The sequence below is a fragment of the Bradysia coprophila genome, unplaced genomic scaffold, assembly GCF_014529535.1.
Source record: "Bradysia coprophila strain Holo2 unplaced genomic scaffold, BU_Bcop_v1 contig_575, whole genome shotgun sequence".
Classification (NCBI taxonomy): Eukaryota; Metazoa; Arthropoda; class Insecta; order Diptera; family Sciaridae; genus Bradysia; species Bradysia coprophila.
This window is the reverse complement of record NW_023503819.1, coordinates 1-21,847: the sequence shown is the minus strand read 5'-3', so window position 1 is coordinate 21,847 and position 21,847 is coordinate 1. Positions and strand designations below refer to the sequence as shown.

General features: G+C 33.4%; 2 protein-coding genes across 2 annotated transcripts; both read left to right on the top strand.

Annotated features, from left to right (window-relative positions):
* Positions 1–7,358: 7,358 nt before the first annotated feature.
* On the top strand, positions 7,359–14,976 carry LOC119083219 (transmembrane protein 184B-like; the record flags this gene model as incomplete). Its single annotated transcript, XM_037192886.1, has 7 exons — positions 7,359–7,595; positions 7,686–7,811; positions 7,876–8,008; positions 8,078–8,411; positions 8,481–8,555; positions 8,614–8,698; positions 13,921–14,976. Coding segments are annotated over 7 exons (1,214 nt in total), but the record flags the coding sequence as incomplete, so codon positions are not given.
* A 3,898-nt stretch (positions 14,977–18,874) lies between these two features.
* On the top strand, positions 18,875–21,841 carry LOC119083218 (probable elongation factor 1-delta). Its single transcript, XM_037192885.1, is given in 7 exon segments — positions 18,875–19,033; positions 19,275–19,379; positions 21,031–21,102; positions 21,174–21,267; positions 21,330–21,575; positions 21,640–21,744; positions 21,747–21,841. Coding segments are annotated over 6 exon segments (666 nt in total). The 5' UTR covers positions 18,875–19,033; positions 19,275–19,286; the 3' UTR covers positions 21,803–21,841.
* The last annotated feature ends 6 nt before the right edge of the window (positions 21,842–21,847 follow it).

Below are 21,847 nucleotides of genomic sequence, written 5' to 3'. Positions count from 1 at the left end.
CCTACATTTTTCACTCTTAGCCTGATGCAGAAATTTTTGTATAAATACAGTTTTTGGCAACAAGAAGTTCATTGAAAGAATAATCTTTTCAATTGCGAAATTAAAGGTCACATATACGTCTTCCCTCCAAATAATATGCAAGAGTCGTAGTGTGTAGTTTCATAGGAAACGCTTTTTTTGGCGATTTGACCTACGATGTACTATGATTGTGTCTGAATGTTGACCTCAAGTACTAAGTTACCCAAAGTTAGTGAATTATGTGAAACGAAAGATTTTTGGACATAAAATGCTTGGCAAAACAAAGCGACAATAAACGAGACTTCTGAATGAAAATAGTGAATTAAAATGTGGTAACTTTGAATTCATATTGATGAACAAATTCGCTAAAATTAGTCATCTAATTGAAATATATTTTTGAAGTTTACCTTGGCAAAATTGTTGTTAATCTTGATAGGCAATGAAATCATCATATGTTTTTCAAGCATAAAACGATTTCTTATGTTTTCAGTCTTTGAATCGTGTATGCTGTATGTCATATAACGCTTCAGTCTGTTAGTTATTTTAGTTTTATATGTGTTTCGGATAGTGTTATGCAAAATCTAGCACTTTATTTGTTTAACATTTTATTTGAAAATACGATATTGCCCATTGCTGCTTACGTTTGACGTTAATTGTCAAAACAACAGATGGCTTGCCGTTTTAATTAAATAATAAAGAAATATCACTCCAGAGTACGTAACTGACGGTTTCGGCTTATATGAGTGTAATTGTAAGTTTGTACGTTTTGTTCATGAGTGTGGCAGTAGAAATTTTTTTGTAATCAAACACAAAAAGATAAAGTTGAAATTGTTCGTTCAATGTAATCTTTATCAGCTAAAAATGTTATTAATTTCTCGTTATTCGAAATGTATTGACTTAGTTCCCCAGTCAAATATTTTACATTTTATCAGATTTTTTTTTTATTGAAAATTCAAACGAAAAAGAAAGTGGTTCAAACAACATGGCAATCGTTTAGATGCCATTCAAATTTCAGACACGAACTTTCTAAATCGTGATTTAATTTTTACTATGGGTATGGCTGATAGAGCATAAATGGAAAATAAAATATTCAGAACGAACCTGTTTGACAGTTAAAAAAATGGCAACCGGTCACGTGACGAAAGGCCCACGGCGATTGCTTTGCGCAGTTTTTGTTTGTAGAGAAAAATACCGATCTGCCCACTGGGCTCAGCGGTCCCATGGGCAAGTGCGGCAGCTGATGTCTTCCGTTAAACTGCTTACCATGAAAGATTAGGAGTTTTTGTGTAACATTCAAAACGGATTCTGTAAGCAGCACAGACATGCTATAATTCTGAAAAACCAGTCAGAAAGGGAAACATTAATTTTTCGAATGAATTTTGCGAATTTAGTTGTAATCTTACGTGATACAAGGTTATAAATATTTTCTTTCTAAATATTTTCTTGCCTATTAATTCAACTGTGGGATGGGAAAGAAATTACGTTGTGAGAATGTACAACTTCCAGGATACGGCTCCATGGTTCTTTGAGGATAAAAATATGTTTAGAGGCTGCTAATAGTACTTGAAAAGACTGTATCAATTTGATCAGACGAAATCATCACGAGTCATTTTAAAACGAGATTAATTACCAGGGGGTAACACACTATTGCAACGTAATTTATAAAATAGCTGTTAGCTGGTTCATGCATCGGCAAACCGACATGTGATGGTAACAAAGTTAATGATTCCGATGGTATACAATTTACACTTTTTTCGTCGACTTCATTCTGTCATTTCTATTGCCCATGTTTCTTGTAATTATCATGCCAGATTCGCAATTTCTATCTATCCTTTCTTTTGTCAAATATTGACGTATTAATTAATCAATGAAGCTCGATTAAAAACAGGTACGGTTTTGGCGCATCAGAAAATCAGACTCATCGAATATCTCTGTTATTGTAATTCGAGGTACACTACGATGTATGACAACGTGGAACCAATATCACGGTCGATTGTTGTACTGAGTATATTTTCATGCAATCATTAGTCAATCAATTTCATTCTAAGAACTGAAGCAGGTAGATTTAAAAAGATTCCGAACCGGGGATGTGACCTCTGCGCATTGAAGATACTTAATTTGTTATTTAATGCAAATGTCGCTGATTTAATAATGATTGAATTTCTGTGGGAAAGAAAGTCAATTTTGTCTGGATGTGGTGCATTCAATGTTGGCGAAAACCAATAGGAATGTTGTTTTGCGACAAACTGAAATAATAATACACCATGTGCATACAAGCCGCATAACAGTAACCAGTATACTTGAAGGTAATATTAATCGATGTCACGGCACTTACAAAATGGTTATTGCGTCAAGTTGGCATTTATGTCCAAATTCCACAATCAACATTTTGCAGAAAAATAAATGTTTTTCCTTGTCCTGTGTAACCATACACACATTGCTAAATGCTAAATATTTGAAATTCACAGATCGTACGAATGAAATTTAGCATGCCTTTTGACTTTAAGTGCTTCAACTCATTTAAAGAAACAAAAACTCGTCAAATTGTTTCACATTGTTGTTAACTCTAATGGCTTCTAATGTGTCATAAAAGAAATAAATTTCTATCTCAAGCATAAACAATTTTGGGTATCTACTATTTCAGATAGGAGATAAAATGTTGATCTCTTTCAAATAAAAACGAGTTACATACATAACACACGAACAATTTCAGCTTCCTCTCCTTCGTTAAGTGGGTTTGGCAATTAAGTTAAAATTGATTTCAATGTATCGTGAGTTTTAGATCGTATCACTTCAAATAAAAACACAACACCGACTAAACAAAACGGAATATTTAATCGGTCAAATTACTGGCTTCCATCAAGGTAAGCGAGTTTAATTGCGTTGCGCATAAAGCGTATAAACGAGCTAATATTTCAATGTGAAACAGATTCAAACAGAATCAAACGAGCGCCATTAATTGCTACTATATATACTATAAGCGTTGTAGTGTTGCAACAGTTCTCATCAAACAGAAATGAAAATTTGTAAATTATTATTATCAATCGGCTGATTTACTCTCTGCTACCAGTGTACGCACAACACAACATTTTGATCAGAAGTTGTGCGAAACACGAACAATGGATTTTTTACTCATCAGAATCGAATGTTTTGAATTTATTTTATTGCCCATTTTTACTCGTGAATGAAACAATGTATATTCCATTGGAGGTTGGGCATTTCTATGCTCATTACATTATGGTAAACCGAAATTGTTGATAGATGAGCGTTCAATGACTCCTAAAATGTGAATGTATGATTTATAGGTGAGTGCTATGTATATATACAGTACACGTACACATAATACGTTGGGAATTATATCATCTCTCTAAACGGTTTAAAAATAAATATAACAAAATTGGTAAAGAAGAACTGGAAACAATATACACTAAAACGAAAATGAAATAGAATGTGGAAAGACGCGATACATAACCAGCCAATTTTGCAAGCGAATTGAATATCGAATTGTGTAGCCATCATAAAAAGAATTAATTCATGCTAATTAAGCGATTCGTTTGATATATGTTTGGACGGTTGCATGAAAGTAAAATAGAAATTAAGGGAATCTGTTATTTTACTATTTATGTTGCCCATTGAGCGTAGCAAGCTAACTGTTCTGATTTGCGCTATTTTTCGAAGAAATTGTTTATGTTCTTTGATTGCGAAAGATTTGTGCTTTTTGGACCAAACAATTTTCTATGCGATGAATTGATGATTGAAGAAAACTTAAAAATACATTAGCAATGCCCTGACCATGGACCGACCTGTTTTAGCTCAAGTATGATATATTATACCTGAGACCTGATACTCAAAGTTTCAGGTTCCCGGTGAGGTCTCTGTAGGCTCTACTAATTGCTTGTTAAAATCACAGCTGATCAATGGACAAAAGTAGCAGCAAAATATTGTCGAGATCAGGCTTCATGGCCTGAAAACTTCCAGAATCTTGATTTCTGAGCCTAATTTTTGATTGACTAACTTATATAACTTGCATATTAGTACATGTCATTGACTTTAATGATTCTAGAAATATCGGTTTTCTGGGTAGAATCCACCTTTTGTTGATGCTAGAAAGTTTGAATGCGTTTGCATATTGTGTGGATAAAACTGTCTATCTCAGTTTGGACATAGTTTCGCCATCGTGAAATAATGCCGTCCACATTCTCAGTGCTGTCAGTAAATTTAAACCATCGATAACTCGACAAAACTGCATTCTACAGCAAAATGTGTGTATGGGCTAATTAGGAAGACTGGGAGACAGAACGCACATTGACTTCATAAGATAAACATTTGTCGAATTATCGAACGATTTAAATTTACTGGCAGCACTGAAAAATGTGGACGTTATTATTGCATGCTTAAAAAATCTAAAAATAATTTTCTTTTGAAACACATTTTATGACATGCTAAGCTGAAGATTTATATTAAAATTCCAAAATCCAATTTTTTTTATGACCAATAATCCAAAGAAACATCTGTGTGAAATCAAATCAAATCATCAATCTCGATTTGTTTGATATTAAGTACGCACGTCGCACATTGACATGCTTTTTCATGTGTTCAACAAGAGGTATGTAATTGATAAATAATCAATAAAGAAACTGGATATCTGAAATATCCTCTTGGTATTTAAGATCAACTCAGGAAGCAATCACATTTACCCCTAAACGTGCTTGTTCCAAAGCGGGCGACAAGAAGCATCACATTTAAAATAAATCCAACTGTTTGGCATCGATGAACGTTCCAAGTTTTGCATGCAAAAACTAAAATGGAACATTAAAAAGAAATTTTGATAAAAATCAATACATTTCCGGACTTTATTTTCTCGTTTTCGTCACTAATCCATGTCGGTTGTTTGCGGGGAGATTTCAACTTAAGGCTTTTTTTAACCGATAAAAACAAACAAACCATTTTTTATGAAAAGACACCACTTGATACCATATTGATGGTTGTGGATGTTAAAGTTCTTTTTTGTGTGTCGTCCATAAGAATTGATTGAAATTATTTGAAATTGATTCGTATACGACACACTGACTAAAAATATCGGACTGCGAGCAGAAATAGAAAAATAGAAATGAAAAATAAATGAGACTTCGTTGTGTGTAATTGGTGCTAACAATCGATTTATTTTTATCATTTTGTCCAAGTTTAATTCTTACTCGTCGATAGTGGAAAAGTTTACAGTCGCACAACTACTTCCACTTATGTGGCACACCTAAGTTTGAATTGCGAACATTCACTTTGCAGTTAAGCGTTACGTACGTTCAACTGAGAGCTAATTTATTTTTATCAGCAGGAATTATTTATTAAAAGTCAGGAATACCAGACCAAACAAATCAGACATGAATTTCGACAACGAAATTTTATTAAATTCATAAAATTCAGATAAAATAAGTTAACATTTCCTTATACTGTTTGGCAAATGTCTTGAAAAGAATTTTATTTTGATAAAACGTGAAATGTGGATGTCACGTCATTCTTATATTTAAATTCAATTTCGATAAAATTAACACGAAAGCGGAAAGCATACCAATGTCGGCTTGGCTTCTGTGATTCGAAATAATACTTCCAACTCGACACAATATTGTGTCAGCTGAAAGCAGAAAGTACCTGTATTATCGGTATACATATAAGGCTTATAGCTTTTCTTTTGATACTGTTCCATCTTTTGAGTACATATATATAAATGGAAAAAACAACATCAGCACGAACCGAATCACCATAGGGGATGGTCAAAGAAAAATCGATATGTGTCGCATAAAAATATATAAAAAAAATTGTTTAAATTAATAACTTGTTTGCTTTCTGTGAACTGGTGACTTGTCGTTTATAATAAATTACAAGAAGCGTGAACGTTGAAGATCGAATAACTTCAATTTATTTTAATGGAAACTGAAACATTTTGTTTATTCTTCTTGTCAAGTGAATATCTTCACTTAACTCTCAATTCTATAAATAAGTTGTTAAAGCTAGGGATAATACCGAATAATAATAATAATTCTCTAGGCTACATCCTATCTGAAGGATCTAAACTAAAACACTTTCGAAAGTAGCTGCCAAATGTGTCAAATGCCATGTGAAAGTGAAAAGCATATTGCTTGGATTTAAGAAAAGCCAGATCGCAAATGTGTCTTATTAACTTTGCAAAAAAACATCCAAATTATTATAAATGGGAAATTATAAATTGATTTGCTTGTTATCGTTTGTTTATTCAAACATGTAAAATGGACTTTACTGTAGATTACTTATCGATATGGCAAGGCAAAAACATAATTTTTCATTATAAAAATGAAAGAAATATAGAACATTAAAGTCGTGTCCCTTGACAATCGAGATCTGGTTTTCTCAGTCGCAAAATTAATTTAAAATAAAAAGATAATTTTTTGGTTCGAGCTAAGCAAGTTACATATACAAACAATTGTTTGTTATCACAAAGGCACATTTCAAACGCGTGCTGATGCTGATACAAAAATGTATTTGTTTTTGGATAATGATTCAGGGTTTTGGTGACAAAAATTTGAAAATGTCATACTTGTTGAACATATAATTTGAGCATAGCGCAAACATTTGTAAACAGATGAAGACGTTCATTTTCTTTCATCATAACTGTTCGATGCCATTTAACCTTTTACAAACTGCAATAGGCTCACCGTATAATCGTAAAAGTTACATCTCCTGGTCCACCTCAGGGCCTATTTTTGGAAATTTGTTTGGACATTTTTTTCCAAAATTTCCAAAAAAATTGCCAAAAATTTCCAAAAACTGCGAATGACCAAAAATCGAATTTTTCCATAATTTCGAACTGTTTTGGCAACTCTTGAGCTGAGCCTTATGTTTTATCTCAATGATTTATGTTTGATTATTGACGCTCTCATCTTTCAAATTAATCATGCTCGTCTTCATTTGAAACCTGATAGTGTCAAGAAATAATCGAGAGTCAGTTAAAACGAAAGGCTGATTCAGCAGCTGCCAAAACCGTTCGAAATGGTTGGAAAATTTGGTTTTTGGACGTTCGCAGTTTTTGGAAATTTTTGGTAATTTTTTGGAAATTTTGGAAAAAATTTCCAAAAATAGGCTCTGGTCCGCCTAATGATAACACAAAATCTTGTACTTCAGTACATTACAGTACTGTACATCTTGGTATATTGAGAGAACCTTATTCGTTGTCAATAATCAAGCTGTTTCTTAAAATTCGTTAAATTCGTTTAAAATCAAATTTTTATTATTTACCCTACCTATCGTTTTACTCAATGTTCCTTACAGATTTTAATACAATAACTTACGACGGCATCTTCAATTTACAGTCATTCTTAGAATTTGCTTACATAAAAATGAAGCAGAGAAGATAACCAATTTTGCTCTCCCTTCTTTTCAGATCTACCAGCACTTGAGATGGTATACAAATCCACAGGAACAAAGATGGATTGTGCGAATATTGTTCATTGTTCCAATATATGCAACATATTCGTGGATAAGTCTACTGTTTTTCAATTCAGAAAGTGTGTACGTGTATTTTTTCACTGTCAGAGATTGTTACGAAGGTTTGTTATATACGTTTGACTTTCACATTACGCTTTATGATTGAAAAGGATGTTCACATGAAAATGATTTTCGTTTATTTTCCTTTACAGCATTTGTAATATACAATTTCCTTTCCCTTTGTTATGAATACTTGGGTGGTGAGGGTAATATTATGTCAGAAATCCGTGGCAAACCGATAAAATCATCATGTCTTTATGGAACATGTTGTCTGGGAGGTTTGTATTTTGCGTCATTTATTTTTGCTTTCTCTGACTTAATTATCACCTTCTTTATACGTAGGTAAAACTTACACCATCGGATTTTTACGGTTCTGCAAACAAGCGACGTTGCAATTTTGTTTGGTTAAACCTCTGATGGCATTTGTAATAATATTTCTGCAAATTTTCGGTCATTATCATGATGGTGATTGGAGGTAAAAAAATTTATTGCTGTTACTCATGCCTCAAACTGTCTAAATCTAAATGATGTTCTTATTTTACAGTGCGAATGGTGGTTACATTTACATAACAATCATTTATAATATCTCCGTTTCGCTCGCTCTTTACGGGTTGTACTTATTTTACTTTGCCACACGCGATCTACTGACTCCATTTGAACCTGTACTTAAATTTTGCACCGTTAAATCGGTGATTTTCTTGTCATTCTGGCAAGGTGTTGGTCTGGCTATCCTAGAAAAAGCTGAAGTGATTTCGCCTATTGTCAGCGATGGAGCTACCACCTCAGCTGGTACTGTATCAGCTGGGTATCAGAATTTCTTCATTTGCCTAGAAATGTTATTCGCTGCTATCGCCCTCCGATATGCATTCCCTTATCAGGTATTTTCATCACATTAATCATTTGAATGGAACTGGAAATTTGAGTAAAATATTTTCCGTTTTAAACAGGTGTATGCTCAAAGTTGCATGACAGACGTTCATGGACGATCCGTAACTATGCAGTCTATTTCCAGCAGCCTGAAGGTACATTTTTGTTCATTGTTATCTCTGAAGTATTTTTTCTAATGAATTTTGAATGTAGGAAACGATGAATCCAAAAGATATTATGACAGACGCGATCCACAATTTCCATCCACAATATCAACAGTACACGCAGTACAGTTCAGGTAATTGAATTTCAATTTTATTTGGACATTTGGATGTTTAGATGTTGTGCACATTTGTTGGTTTGATTTTTTTGATTTTATGCGAGCCGAGATTGTTGCAAATAATAATACGAACAGCTCTGGCATGCTTTTTTTATAATTTTCTATCAGCACATCAGTTCTTACGCGGTAGATGTTATAGCAAGCACAAGTATTTTTTCATTCTCTGTTTTTGTAAATTATTTCTTAATGCTCATAAGTGACGTGCGTTTTTGAAAGTCAAATATTCGGGTTGCCCAATACGTTGCCCAATGAAATTTTATTTTTTGAAGTTAAATTTACTTCACATCGGTTAAACAGTGAAATGTGATACGGAAATTCTACCAGCTATCCAAGAGTAGTGTAATTTCGTCATAAATACAGCTGATGTAAGAAGTACTTTTGAGCTGATCAGCATTCTAACTAACCGTTCGTTTTAGTAGATTACGGTGCCATTAGAATTTATTTCAAATGATTTACGTACGATAGACGCTAGCAGTTTTATTTTGATCACCGTAGAAATCGTTTAGAGCACTTGATCACAACTAATGAAACAAAAACACCAAACTAATTAGAAAGCTGTGAAAGAGCAAAACGAAATTGTCGAAAGATTTTTTCTTCGAAAATGTAATTGAATCTAAATTATTATTTCCAGAGGTCACGTCGTCCCAACAATACGAGAAACTTTAAATAAAAGCTACCCAAATTATCCATTACACGAAATGCTTAAACTTTATCTCATCGACTTTTATAACATGCATTACTATAGCTTGAATGAATTGAGTAAAATTTATTGTTTTTTCAACTCAAGAACGTCTGTCGATTTTGTAAAAGGATTGTTTTCGTTTTTTTTTTTTCAAATAAATATTTTTTTTTTGTGTTAATAGATAGTCTGTATGTACTTTAGTAATACTACTGCCTGATTTTCGATTTTTTTAAAAAGATGAAGTGAAATGAATTTGTGTTTATTTATGATAATTTCTTATGAAATAAGATCAATGAAGTGAAACTAATGTGAAATTTAATTTAAAACATGAAACTAAAATCGAATTTACTATGCAATGAAAATATCGGATTGAACCTAAGTCTACACTCGGGAACTCTGACATACGGTGCCAAAACCACACACTCGTCAACAACGTGAAAAGCCAACTGGCACAAGATTTCATGTTACCAGAATTTGGTAAATGCGAAATTAAGTTGATGTGGATCGGAACAGGATCTGAAGGTCAGATTATCTGAATCTGACTAGAACTGATTGAAATGTTTTACCTGGCCAGAATTTACCTGAAATCTGAAGGTCACATAAATCAGGTCAGACTTCAGGTATGTCTTGGATTTTTTCAGGTATCACTGAAATCGGCCCTGATTCACCTGGACTTTTACCTGGTCTTCAGATTTCAGGTAAGTTCGGGTCAGTTCAGATTCAAGTTCTTCCAGATTGACCTGAAATTCGAGTTCAGATCAAGGGATACCTGACCACTCCAAAGTCTTAACGGGATTCGGATTGTGAAAAAATTGATTTAAAAAAGTGTGATCTTTTTGCTTCGTGTGTGAGATTCCCCGACACAATCTACTCATCGGCAAGCATCCAAAATTTGATTAATTTTTTGTTTCGAAAATGTTACTTCCGTACAATTACATCCATTTTGGCAATGTACCTGTTTTGTCAAGTCGTCTGTTTGAGATAACATCTCATAAAAACGCAATGACCTCATTTTATACGTTTGGATAAAGTCAAAATATTAAACTATTATCATTTGAACCAGAAAGAGGAATTGTTGCGTGTTTCCGTTTCAACGACAAAATCGGTTTTTATTAACTGTAAAGCTACCCGTAGTTGTAGTCACATCTTTGGAAATGTGTATTTACTTTTACACTACAATTGGATGTAGATTTTTCATTGCATTTTAAATTTTTTGACTCAATTTTTACATTATATGGTATAGTTTTCCTTTAACCTTTCGGAAACGGAACTCTGTTATCGATATCGATAACAAGAGAAAGCGATTAAAGAAAATTGTAATTGTTTAAACAAAGGAAAAGGCAGATGTAATCTAATCATTCCATTGTGATACGCTTGCCGTTTATGAAAGGTTAATTTAAAAAAAATTAAAATTATTAAAATGCACGCCAATAGTATTTACTGAGACGGGCTTAAATTGCAACGAAACTTAATTTTCTTTTACCTCAAAGCGCCAACCAATAATGTAGATACAGTTGAAGTAAATTAGCTCAGAGGCACAGTATTTAATTTGCATCGATTTGACCACCACAACTTAAAATGTGCCTTTGGTGCCTTTCTTTTTCACGTACGGAAGCAATGTCAAATATTTAAAAAAAATCACTTTGGATAGAAAGTAATTGGTCAGATTGGAATTTATCTTAAATGGGTCCGTCCTAAAAACAGTGGGAGAAATATTGTATTTCGTCATTCTGCATAATTTCATTGGTGTGAATTTCTTATCATCAGAATTATACAGAAAAGAAAAAGTTCGCATTATTCTTACTGAAAATAAAACGAAAATTTGTAAAAAAAATAAACACGGACCCTCCGTCTAAACGAAAATTCTGTTTCTGGAGAGTGTTTCAATAGATCAGCTCAATGATTTGAGTTGGTATATTTGGGATGTACATTTTTAACTGAAAACATTGAATTGTTTTTTTTTTCTGTTAATTTATTATCAAACTTGCTCATACATAAAGGCTTTTGTAAATAATGTTGGCTGATCGCATTCAAATAAGAAAAACTATTTAATGAATTTATAATGAAACAAAACTTTAAAATTATAAAAAAATAATAATTTGTAAATTGCACGAGAGCGCATGATTTAAAATTTCTTTTATTTTTTAATTGATTGATATTTTTTACAAATTTGATTTAAGCAAATTATGGTGAAGATCATATGGTAGAAATATAAAATTACGAAGGACGCGTAGGCGTCAATATATCCAATAAACACAGAGTATTATATAATAAAGGACCTTTGCTTAAAGGCATGAAAAACGTCGTCAGTATTCTACAGTATTAATGATTATAAAAGTGAAATTGAAACTGGAAGTTACTTATAACTGAAACTTTTCAATTTAAAGAAGAAATAATTTCGAAATCAAATTTCGGTCTTTGCTCATGATTTTATTTAAAAACATGAGAAAATATCTAGAACAACGTTTCAGCCTACAATCGAATTTCACAGTTTTACGGTTGGATTGAACATATTTCATCTTCAAATTATTCCGACAGTAACTTTTTGTTAACTCACTTTGAAAATCCGTTCCGTATTCCAAATAATTCACGAATTCTTTTCCGTTAAATTTCTAGTTACATAAATGATTAATTCGGTTCTGGTAAGGATCCTATTTTATACCGCTCCGGAAATTAATGTGCGAAATTGACAAACAAATGATCTCTGTTTTAACACATCCAATTCAATTTTTATGTTATGATCTTCACCGCTGTTGAATGGTATAAGCCAAACTTTATCTATCTGAAATCTCAGAAATTGATGTTTGGTATTTTACGTATTATTTTAACAGTGTGCTTAATATTGGAATGATTTTTTTATATCATTATTATCTGCAAAAGACAAAAAATAACCTAATGTGATACAAACATAAAATTTTGCGGCAAAAAAAGATAAAACAAATTGATTGAATAGTTAAGTTAATTTTATTATCCGACTCGGGAGTGATTGAATTTGGATTTGTGTCAAATTGAATTACTTCGGAAATTGATTTTAATTTAAGATAATTTTAAATCCATTTCTCTTAATTTATTGTGGTAGATTTTCTTCTTTTTTTTGATAAATACAGCATAATGTTAGTACAACTTTTTTGGTGTTATTTTTATGTATTCTGGTTTGTTGTCGACCTGGTTTTTGCTTTTCAGTTGATTGGGGATTATATATTGTAATTCAGATAATTCAGGGAACATGTATAAAGATCTAATTCTTTATGATTCGATTAAACGTGTCGCCACCTCAATAATAAAATGTCTCTTAATCGCTCAATTTAGGTAAATTTTCTCAGAAATATGTTAGGTGCGTCTAAATGCAACAAATTTAAATCATCGTCGTCACAGTCCGTCCTATAATATGATAGATATTTTTTCGTTTAAGTTTTTATCCGGCTTTCCAATCAGGTAAATCGGTGGAGTTGGCTTGCTAATTAGACATATTCAATCGTATTGATGATAATTCATCTGCCTAGCATTCGTTGTCAATCTGTGCGAAAATAATATTAATAACTAATTAGAAGACTCTTTGCCTTGGTTAAGCGATGAATGGGCCTATGTTTATTCGAAATCAGTCCTAACCCGCGCTCGTTTGGTAAAGTTCGATTCATACAGGCTCGATCGAATTGAAATTTGATCAAATTGAAAAACTCAAACTTGGAAGGTAGTAAGTTGGATTTTTTTACATAGACTACAGGTCGATCGTGGAGGGACGCACTTCTGAGATTTATGGAATAAATGGATTGAATAGAATAAATGGAACAAATAAACCACTTGGGGTCGGTTCTTTTACGAGTAAGTCACACATTTGATCGGAAAGAAACTCAGCCTCCCGAAAGTTCCGCCCACTCCTGGTCTTGGATATTAAATGCGTTTATTTAACCGTTTACGGACGGATATCTGCTATCGAAAATGTCTTCAGAAATAAACGACAATTTCTGATGAATGCTGTCTCACAGATTTTTTGTTAAATGAAGTAATAGATTGGAAATCAATCTCTTAAGAATTCTCATATCAAATGAAGTAATAGTAAAGCAGCTGATATGCTTGTCGTCTGTTAAAAGTTAATTCTTTCCGATTGAATAAAATTAAACGAAAATATTTTTTCCATTGTTCAAACAATCGAACTCACAGAACGTAACTTAAGAAGATTGGTGACAAAACTTGGGAAATTTTGAAGTTTCCGGAAGTGTCTGGCGCTATATAAATGTGTCCATCAAACAGTACTCAATTGATAAAATTGATTAATAGTAAACCAGCTGCTCGATTAGCAGTACCTATTTTCTTGAGCGTAGATAGGTAGATGGGTAGCATCAAATGCTAAGCGCATTACTGGCTCACTGCAATGTATGTGACCATTGTATGTAAAATAAACCGTAAGTACTAAGCATTATTCTTCATTATAAGCTTTATAATCGCTATCTGTACACAAAATTTTTGTTTATTAAGTAAACGTCTCTGTTTTCGGCAGGTGGTAAAAGCGCAAGAGGAATTCGTGTATCATCCTACGATCCCGATGATCCAAACAATCAAAGTCAAACCGGTAACAGTGGTACGGAGGCCGGTGGTTATGTTGCGTCAAAAACACTGGGAAATCAACGTAAATTTATGCCAGGCAGCCAAAGAGTCGCTACAATTAGCCAAAATTATAATGAAAAGACAATGCTATTAAGCAGTGACGACGAATATCAATAAATTTTAGTTTTTTAACGATGTTATTTAGTCAATTCTTTCGTATACATGTGAAAATTAATTTATTTATTTCATATAATAGATTTAAGTGTGCTTTAGAAAAATTATTGAAAAGTTTTAGTTCATCGTTCGTTTATTTATGGACCACTGTAATGAGTAATTTAGAACTTTTAGGTTTTTTCTATTAAAATATTACATCCCTTTCCTCGTATTTCATTTTTTATATAAAAATTTATCATTTTTAAGAAAGAGCTTTTGAACTGAAGAGCTTTTTTCTGAAATGCCAGTCCAACACAAACAATATTCAATTAACTAAAAGACATCGGACACTCATCCTAAAACGTAATATGAATGTAATTAAAATTTAAACCAACCAGAAAATGTAAATATTGAGTCCAGCCTGTGTATACAATTTCCACAAGTGATTAACTGAAATAAGTTAATAGGATTTTTCGTCCGGTGACATCGGTTGTTCGTTTTTAGCCAAAGGTATGTTTAAGATGAAGTGTAAAATTGCAGAAACTTTATGTGCGTATGCGATGACTGTTCAATTAACATCTTGCTTGCTTCAATTTTGTCGCTTCGATTATTTCGAATTATTGATCATTGGCTACCATGAATATGTACTCTTGACGATCCTATTGATTTACAATGTTTTACAAGGATTTACCGATGATGAATGATTGAACAATTTCATCATCACACGTAATGAAACAGTAATTATACAGAGAAAATAACAAAAACAAACAGAAAACGAAAAGACAAAATTTTATTTTTATTTTTATCAATGAACAAATGAGCAAACCCTGCCCCGCTTTCATACATTAAATTAAAAAAAAAAGAAAATGAAACTTAATATTTACAACAAAGGAAAATTTAACCACAATAATAATATAATACCTCTAGATAAAAATTATGTATTTAAATTACAAGAAAAACAAAAAATATTCTTAAATATCCACATAAGTTATAAATGAAACTAAAATGAATAATCTATAACAAAAAAAGAATGATTTTATTTATGATAAATAAATGCAAACGAAGAGAAAATCTAAAACCTGTTCTATTAACTTCAACTCACTCTTTATCTCAACCTCGACAACTGTCGAACAGAGTTGGATCGGTTATCCGAAAAACCGAAAATTTCGGTTCGGATTAAACCGAACCGAGAATTTCGGTTCGGATTGAACCGAACCGAGAATTTCGGTTCGGATTGAACCGAACCGAAAACTTTGGTTTTGTCGAAAAACAATATGAAATGAAGACAGACTCGTCCAAATTGATTGATTTCATTATGAACTAACCAAAAAGAAGTAAATGGAGCAACCCGAACCGAAATTCTCGGTTCGGTTCTATCCGAACCGAAATTTTCGGTTTTTCGGATAACCGATCCAACTCTGCTGTCGAATATGTTACTTCTTTTGATCTAAGTATTTTCTACAGATAAATGCAAAATATTTAAGGTAGCCAGTGGAAAGGTGAATCTCCAACAACACCATCACAGCTGCATTTTCCGCCTACATACTTTTCAAAATGTTGAACATACGATAAGCAAAATTCAATATCTGTAATCAGAAATAGTAGATTACGTCATTGTTCGGAACTTTTTATTTTTCCAAATGGGGTGTTTGTAGCTCGAGCAGAAGGGAAGGGATGCAGGCACACAAAGCAAAATACAAAGTTTAAAAAAATTACTCAAGTTATTTTACTCACTAGGTCTCCAGGAAAAAAGGTTTAACACTTATGTCAATGATATAACGACTCATTTTCCGGGGTTACAGTGAGTAAAAGTTCATTCCCAATATTCATCGGTAAAATGTAACTCACATTGGTAAATATTTCCACGTCCAACGGATACAATTTTCCAACGACTATTTGCTCCGGTCGCTTATAAACTTCCATTAGAATAAAAATAATTTGCTTCGTTGGTTCAGACTGATCCATCCAGTTAGATTCGAACAAGCAGTATGATAATCTACCACTTGAGAGAATTATTTCGTTGCCGAAGTAGGTGATCATAAATATATCGAAGAAATTGTACAACAGAGAGATGACATACACTCCGTATTGGGCTGGATTTTCGGCGTCGTTCTGCAAGAGAATCTTTTACTATATCCAAACACAACGACCAGGCAAAAAGGTAAAAGTGACCCATGACTAACATTTCGAGAATTTTACAAAAAAAAACATTGTGATTCAGCGGTTTTCAATGAATTCACAGTAAAAAATCGGGACGTTGGTCATTGGACAATTTTTTCAATATTCTTTTAGAAACGGCGAGCGTTCAAAATTGGAAAATCTGTTACTTCATCTGTGTAAAATATGTGTGTTTGATACAAAATCTATTACTTCTATTGTTAAAATATTCATTTCACTACTTTATAACCCATGTCAATGTTGTCGATAACAGATGACCAGCCGTTTCTATAAGGTTAATATAAAATGTTACTAACGAATGCAAGAGCAAAAACGGAACCACAAATTGCCAGACCACTTGTTGCAATTTGGATGAAAAACAAACTCGAGAAGTATGAATTAAACCCCACCGTTTCCCTGTAGGTGAATAATAAAATTTTATGAAAATGTTGCTGGACAGGTAATGACTATAAGAGTATACCTTTGAAGATTTTTGTGTTGTTTAATCAGTAGAAGCAGTTCCTTCTCAAATGTATTTGATCTTGAATCCGTCTTATTAAGTTTGCCCATATTCTGAAACTCATTACCCAGTATTTCGTATTCTAATACGATCGACATTACTAGATACCAAATGATCACATTGAAGCAAGAAAATATTATCGTCATCAATAGATCATACGAAACAAGCACGTAGATGAGCCAATAATAAAATTCATTATTCCTCCAATCCAATGGAACGTAAATGTTCAACGGAAAATGTTTTTCAGAGGAAAGAAATGGCATTGCTATTGATATCATTGTGGTAACTGCTACCACCAACATAGCTTCGAAATAAGTTGCAAATCTGCCGAAAAGGTCAACTGTATTGTCGACGCGATGAAATTCTTTTTCAGAATCTTTTATTTTATGTACTCCTAGAGTTCGAATAAAATTCACTATCTTTTCCTTTCCCAAAGCGAAATAGAACAGTCGCATTGTGAGTAGCGTGGCTACGATTGCCAAGACGGCTAAAAATATAGCTTCCGTATCACTGTCACAATTAAGAGCCCCTAAGGCCAACGACAGCGGATAGTATCCATAAACGATGAGATGCCAAAGAGTTTTAGCCCAGTTAAGATATTTGTTTTTAGTTTGGTCATTATCGTCATGCCACAGACCAATGTAATGGAATAAGGTAATAACTTGTTCTATTCGGCGGTGTACTTCAACTCTGTACATTTTAAGTTTATCTTTATGTTGGCTTCTTAACTTTACAACCTATCGCCACTCGATTTAAAGCTCGAATGAAGGTGTTGATGGCAATCACAATTATTTAAATTTGAATTTATTGTGGGTTCACGATTAAAAATTCAATTCGTTTAAATATTTATTTTAATCATTATTATTAACATGTCTTTCGTCGTCTCCTTGGCCATTGTTCTTGAAAACTATAGGACTGAAAAATCCACACTTTATAACTATGATTATTACTTTTAACTACTAGTTCACAGGTAGATTTCAGGCTTCACCGAGAGGTATATTATATCAGTAGTAAAATTATGCGGACTGAATTATAGTAATAGAAAATGAAGTAAGACGAAAATTGTATAGGTTCTGAATTTTAAATTACATAAATACCAGCAATCAATAGAAGAAAAGAAAACTTCAAACATCCACTATCTCCTACACCACTTCTATTAGTTTCCTTTTAAACGCATGATCGCTGCCTCCATTCTTGAATTGAACAGCAGTAGCTGATTATATTATGGAACACCCAGTTTCTTACTCCATTCCGTTTGACACTCTACGTGTTTATTATCTTTCGGTCTTGTCTGGTAGTCTTGCATACCTCCGTTGAACGTAATCATTTCCGTCAGATATTATGGTAATCGGCCACATCTTAACTAAATGAATGATAGTGTTGTAGTGTACACTCTCCGTTTGACACTTAACAATCCAGTGCCTCCAGCATAAACGGAATGGGGTTGAGGAATCAAAAGAGTAGTGGAATGAAAATAAGGAAAAAATTAATAACATTGACAAAAAAAGATGAAGATTTATGAGTTTGAAGCTGTCGTGTACTAAATATATGTACAATGCCCTGGAATTTCGATAAACTTTCTTGTCGCAAGCCGAAAAGAGCTCCATATCAGTCTTTACTACAAAGTCTTTAGCAGTAATTTAGTTTTAACCTTTCACAGACGGCAGGCATATCTGCAATTTTATTTTACTATCGGATCTGCTACTTCGTTTGATCTAAAGATTTTTATGAGATTGCTTTTTGCTATAGCTAGGAACTTATTCCTGAAGTCATGACCGATAACATCTGTCTGTAACAGGTTACGATAGGAGTTTTTATCCGTCTTCGTTTTATTGCAACCGCAAACTTTGGTATAGATTTTAATACACGACTGGCTTTCTCAAATCTATTATTGTTGCTGTATCCGAGAGTCGTCATTTAAACCATGTATTACAAAGAAATTCTTCAAAAAGAATATTTCCTTTGTGCTCTTCATATACATACAATTCTGTTAAAAATACATTTTTGGTAAATTAGTCGAAGTAATCAGCAAACTTAAATAAATAAAGAAATTTGAATTCGTGCCAAACCGCGACCACAAAAGCAGTTTCACATCGGCGCTCTTACTTTTTAAATTGCTCTCTGATATTTTATCGGTGTCGGCTCTGTCGGCTCAGAAAACGCAACCATCTTTCTTTCCCGGCTGTTCTTTTTGTCCGTCTGGATTGAGTTTTCACGTCTTATAACCAATTTCAAAGTAAGAATTTACTGAGTTTTTACTTAAATTAAGTTCAAAGTCATTCATCAAGACTGATCATAGCCGAAACGAATCGAAAATCATTTCAATATCAGGTGAAAATTGCGTAATTTTTGTTTGTTCCGTTGGACTATAATGTGTGTCCTTGTGAATAGAGTGTTGAATCGATTTTTTTCATCATCGTGGCATAATTCGATCACATTTTTACAGAGAAATTATCGTTTTTATTTTCGCTTTGCAGCAACGATAAATAATGGCTGCTTGTCCTCTTGCTTCTGAACGTGTTTGGGTTGAAAAATCTCAATATCAAGACGCTGAACAGAAATACTTCGAACATTTATCGAAGGTAAGTTCACACACATGTCGAATGTAAATTTCTTCTTTTGTATATAATATGTATACATCTGTGCACTTACATAGTTTGCTGCAGCAGTTATTCAATGTGCAGTTATTTCAATCATACTATAACGATAAGAACAGAGTTTATTTTGTAGAGTTTCTAGTCCTTCGAAATCCTATTCATTGGATTCACAATTTCCCATTACTAACAAGTTAACGATTTGAAATACAAAATTCATTTGGCATGTAAAACTAACCTAACTAAAGTGTTATTGAATCTTACACCCCCGCATTCTTGACCATGAATACGTAGCTAATGAAATAACGATGTAGCGTCTGTAGCCGGGCGTTCGATGAAAAAGGAGTTAAATTAACCTTTTATAAACGGCATTAAAACTCATCTGTTTCTTTTTGTACTTCCTCACTTTTGCTATAAGTGAAGCTAGGGCTATAGACCATCATTATTCATTGTAAACGTCGTTGTCAATAACAGATGATTGATGAGACGTAACAAAAATTAGGGAAGTTGTTATGAGAGTACATTATCCGAAGTGGCAAGAACAATGTTGTTAATAAGAATGAGCTTTCTATATAGAACTAATGACAATCAATCCATGCATTTAGTTATTTTAGTTAATTAGAATCTACCAGCAGAAAATCGTTAACAAAAATCATTGTCATTCTAGTCTCAAAACCACTTTTTTCTTACAATAATAACGCCTACTGCGTAGATGAGTCCATTTTTTTATCCCATGAACGTTAACCAAATTCTCGTCTTTTTTAATCCTTAACAAGCTGCTTAAAGGATCTTCCACTATTGATATGCCAGAGATGTCAACTGACACGATTGTCGTTAAATCTCCCATGAAAAAATCTAAGAAAAACAACAAAAAGGAAAAGAAGGAAACTGCATCAATAATTGAGCTACCAGTTAAAGTTCAACCGGTTCAACCGTCAGTAGTGTCATCTGCAACATCATCGTCTAGTGACGCCCCCGTACACAAAACTAAGGCAAAGAAAGACAAAAATAATAAGACCAAACAGATGACAAAGCAAAACACTGCCGAGTCATTACAATCGATTGAAAATAATAAGGAAATCGATGAAGCGAAAGAGTGTCCCTTTCAAGCTGCTTTCGAAACAGTCACCGGCAATAAGCCGAAGAAGCAACGGAAGGCGAAAAAGGTTACCAAAGAGGACAGTTTCGTATCCGAGGACCTTTCAACGCAAGCTGAAAGGAAGGTGATTGACGTTGAAATTAAACCAAAGGAAAAACGATCAAAAGCTGAGAAAAGAAACTGGCTGCAAATTGCATTGATGACAAATCACAGGTCTGAGCCGATTTGATTGGAATATGTAGCTGAGAGTTTTTATTTTGTTTGAGTATTTATGATTTCGTTGTACTGTGGACCTGGTCTGTGGAGTCATTGATATTCATTATGAGTGAAATGGTTCCCATGAAGTCATTGGAATTTAAGCGCAAATTTTCCACCCTTTCTATAAATGGTTTCTCTCCAGTAGCGACCAGGGATCGTATCATTTGATTATTTGGTTCATTAACAACTTAATTTTGATTTAAATTGATTGGTTTTTTAGTTCTTAGAATTATTGCCCAGAGTTATACTAAATTTACTAATTTTAACTAAATTTTGGTGTAGGCTGGTGGTGAATGTACTCTCGTCAATGAAATAGCTAAGGCTCGTCAACACATTAAGAATTCACTTGAACGCGTAAGTAACCAAATAAGGCCAGCTGTCGCATTTTAGAATTGGTTTACATTCTCGATTCTATTTCTCAACAGATGGACGGAATCGCTGCACTAGCTTCAACACCTGGCAAGGATGTTCTAGATCGCATTGCATCTCTTGAAAAGGAAAATGCGTCCCTTCGAGAAAGTAAAGACAGCCATTATTTGATGTGACTATCGAACGATCTAAATTTCTTTTCGAAATTTCAGTCGTCGAACAGCTGAAGAAAACCTCTTTGAAGACAGAAGATCGCATCAGTAAATTGGAATCACGATTGCAGTCAGTAAGCAATGGACCGGCTCAGGCAGCTCCAGCTCCAGCAGCCGCCAGTAATAGTAAGTCAGATGATGATGATGGCGTTGATCTATTTGGCTCTGATTCTGAGGACGAAGATGAAGCTGCCGCAAAGATTCGCGAACAGAGATTAGCTGAGTATGCAGCGAAAAAGTCAAAGAGTAAGTTTGCCCCATCTAAAATTGAATTGAATCAGATCTAATAAAGGAAAATTGTCCATTGCAGAGCCGGCTCTTATTGCTAAGTCAAATGTTATCTTAGATGTAAAGCCATGGGATGACGAGACTGACATGAAGAAAATGGAGGAAGAAGTTCGTAAAATATCCACCGACGTCTTCTTTGGGGTGCTGCTAAATTAATACCGTTAGCGTTCGCATACACAAACTGAGTATTTCGTGCGTCGTAGAAGACGATAAAGTGTCCATTGACTGGT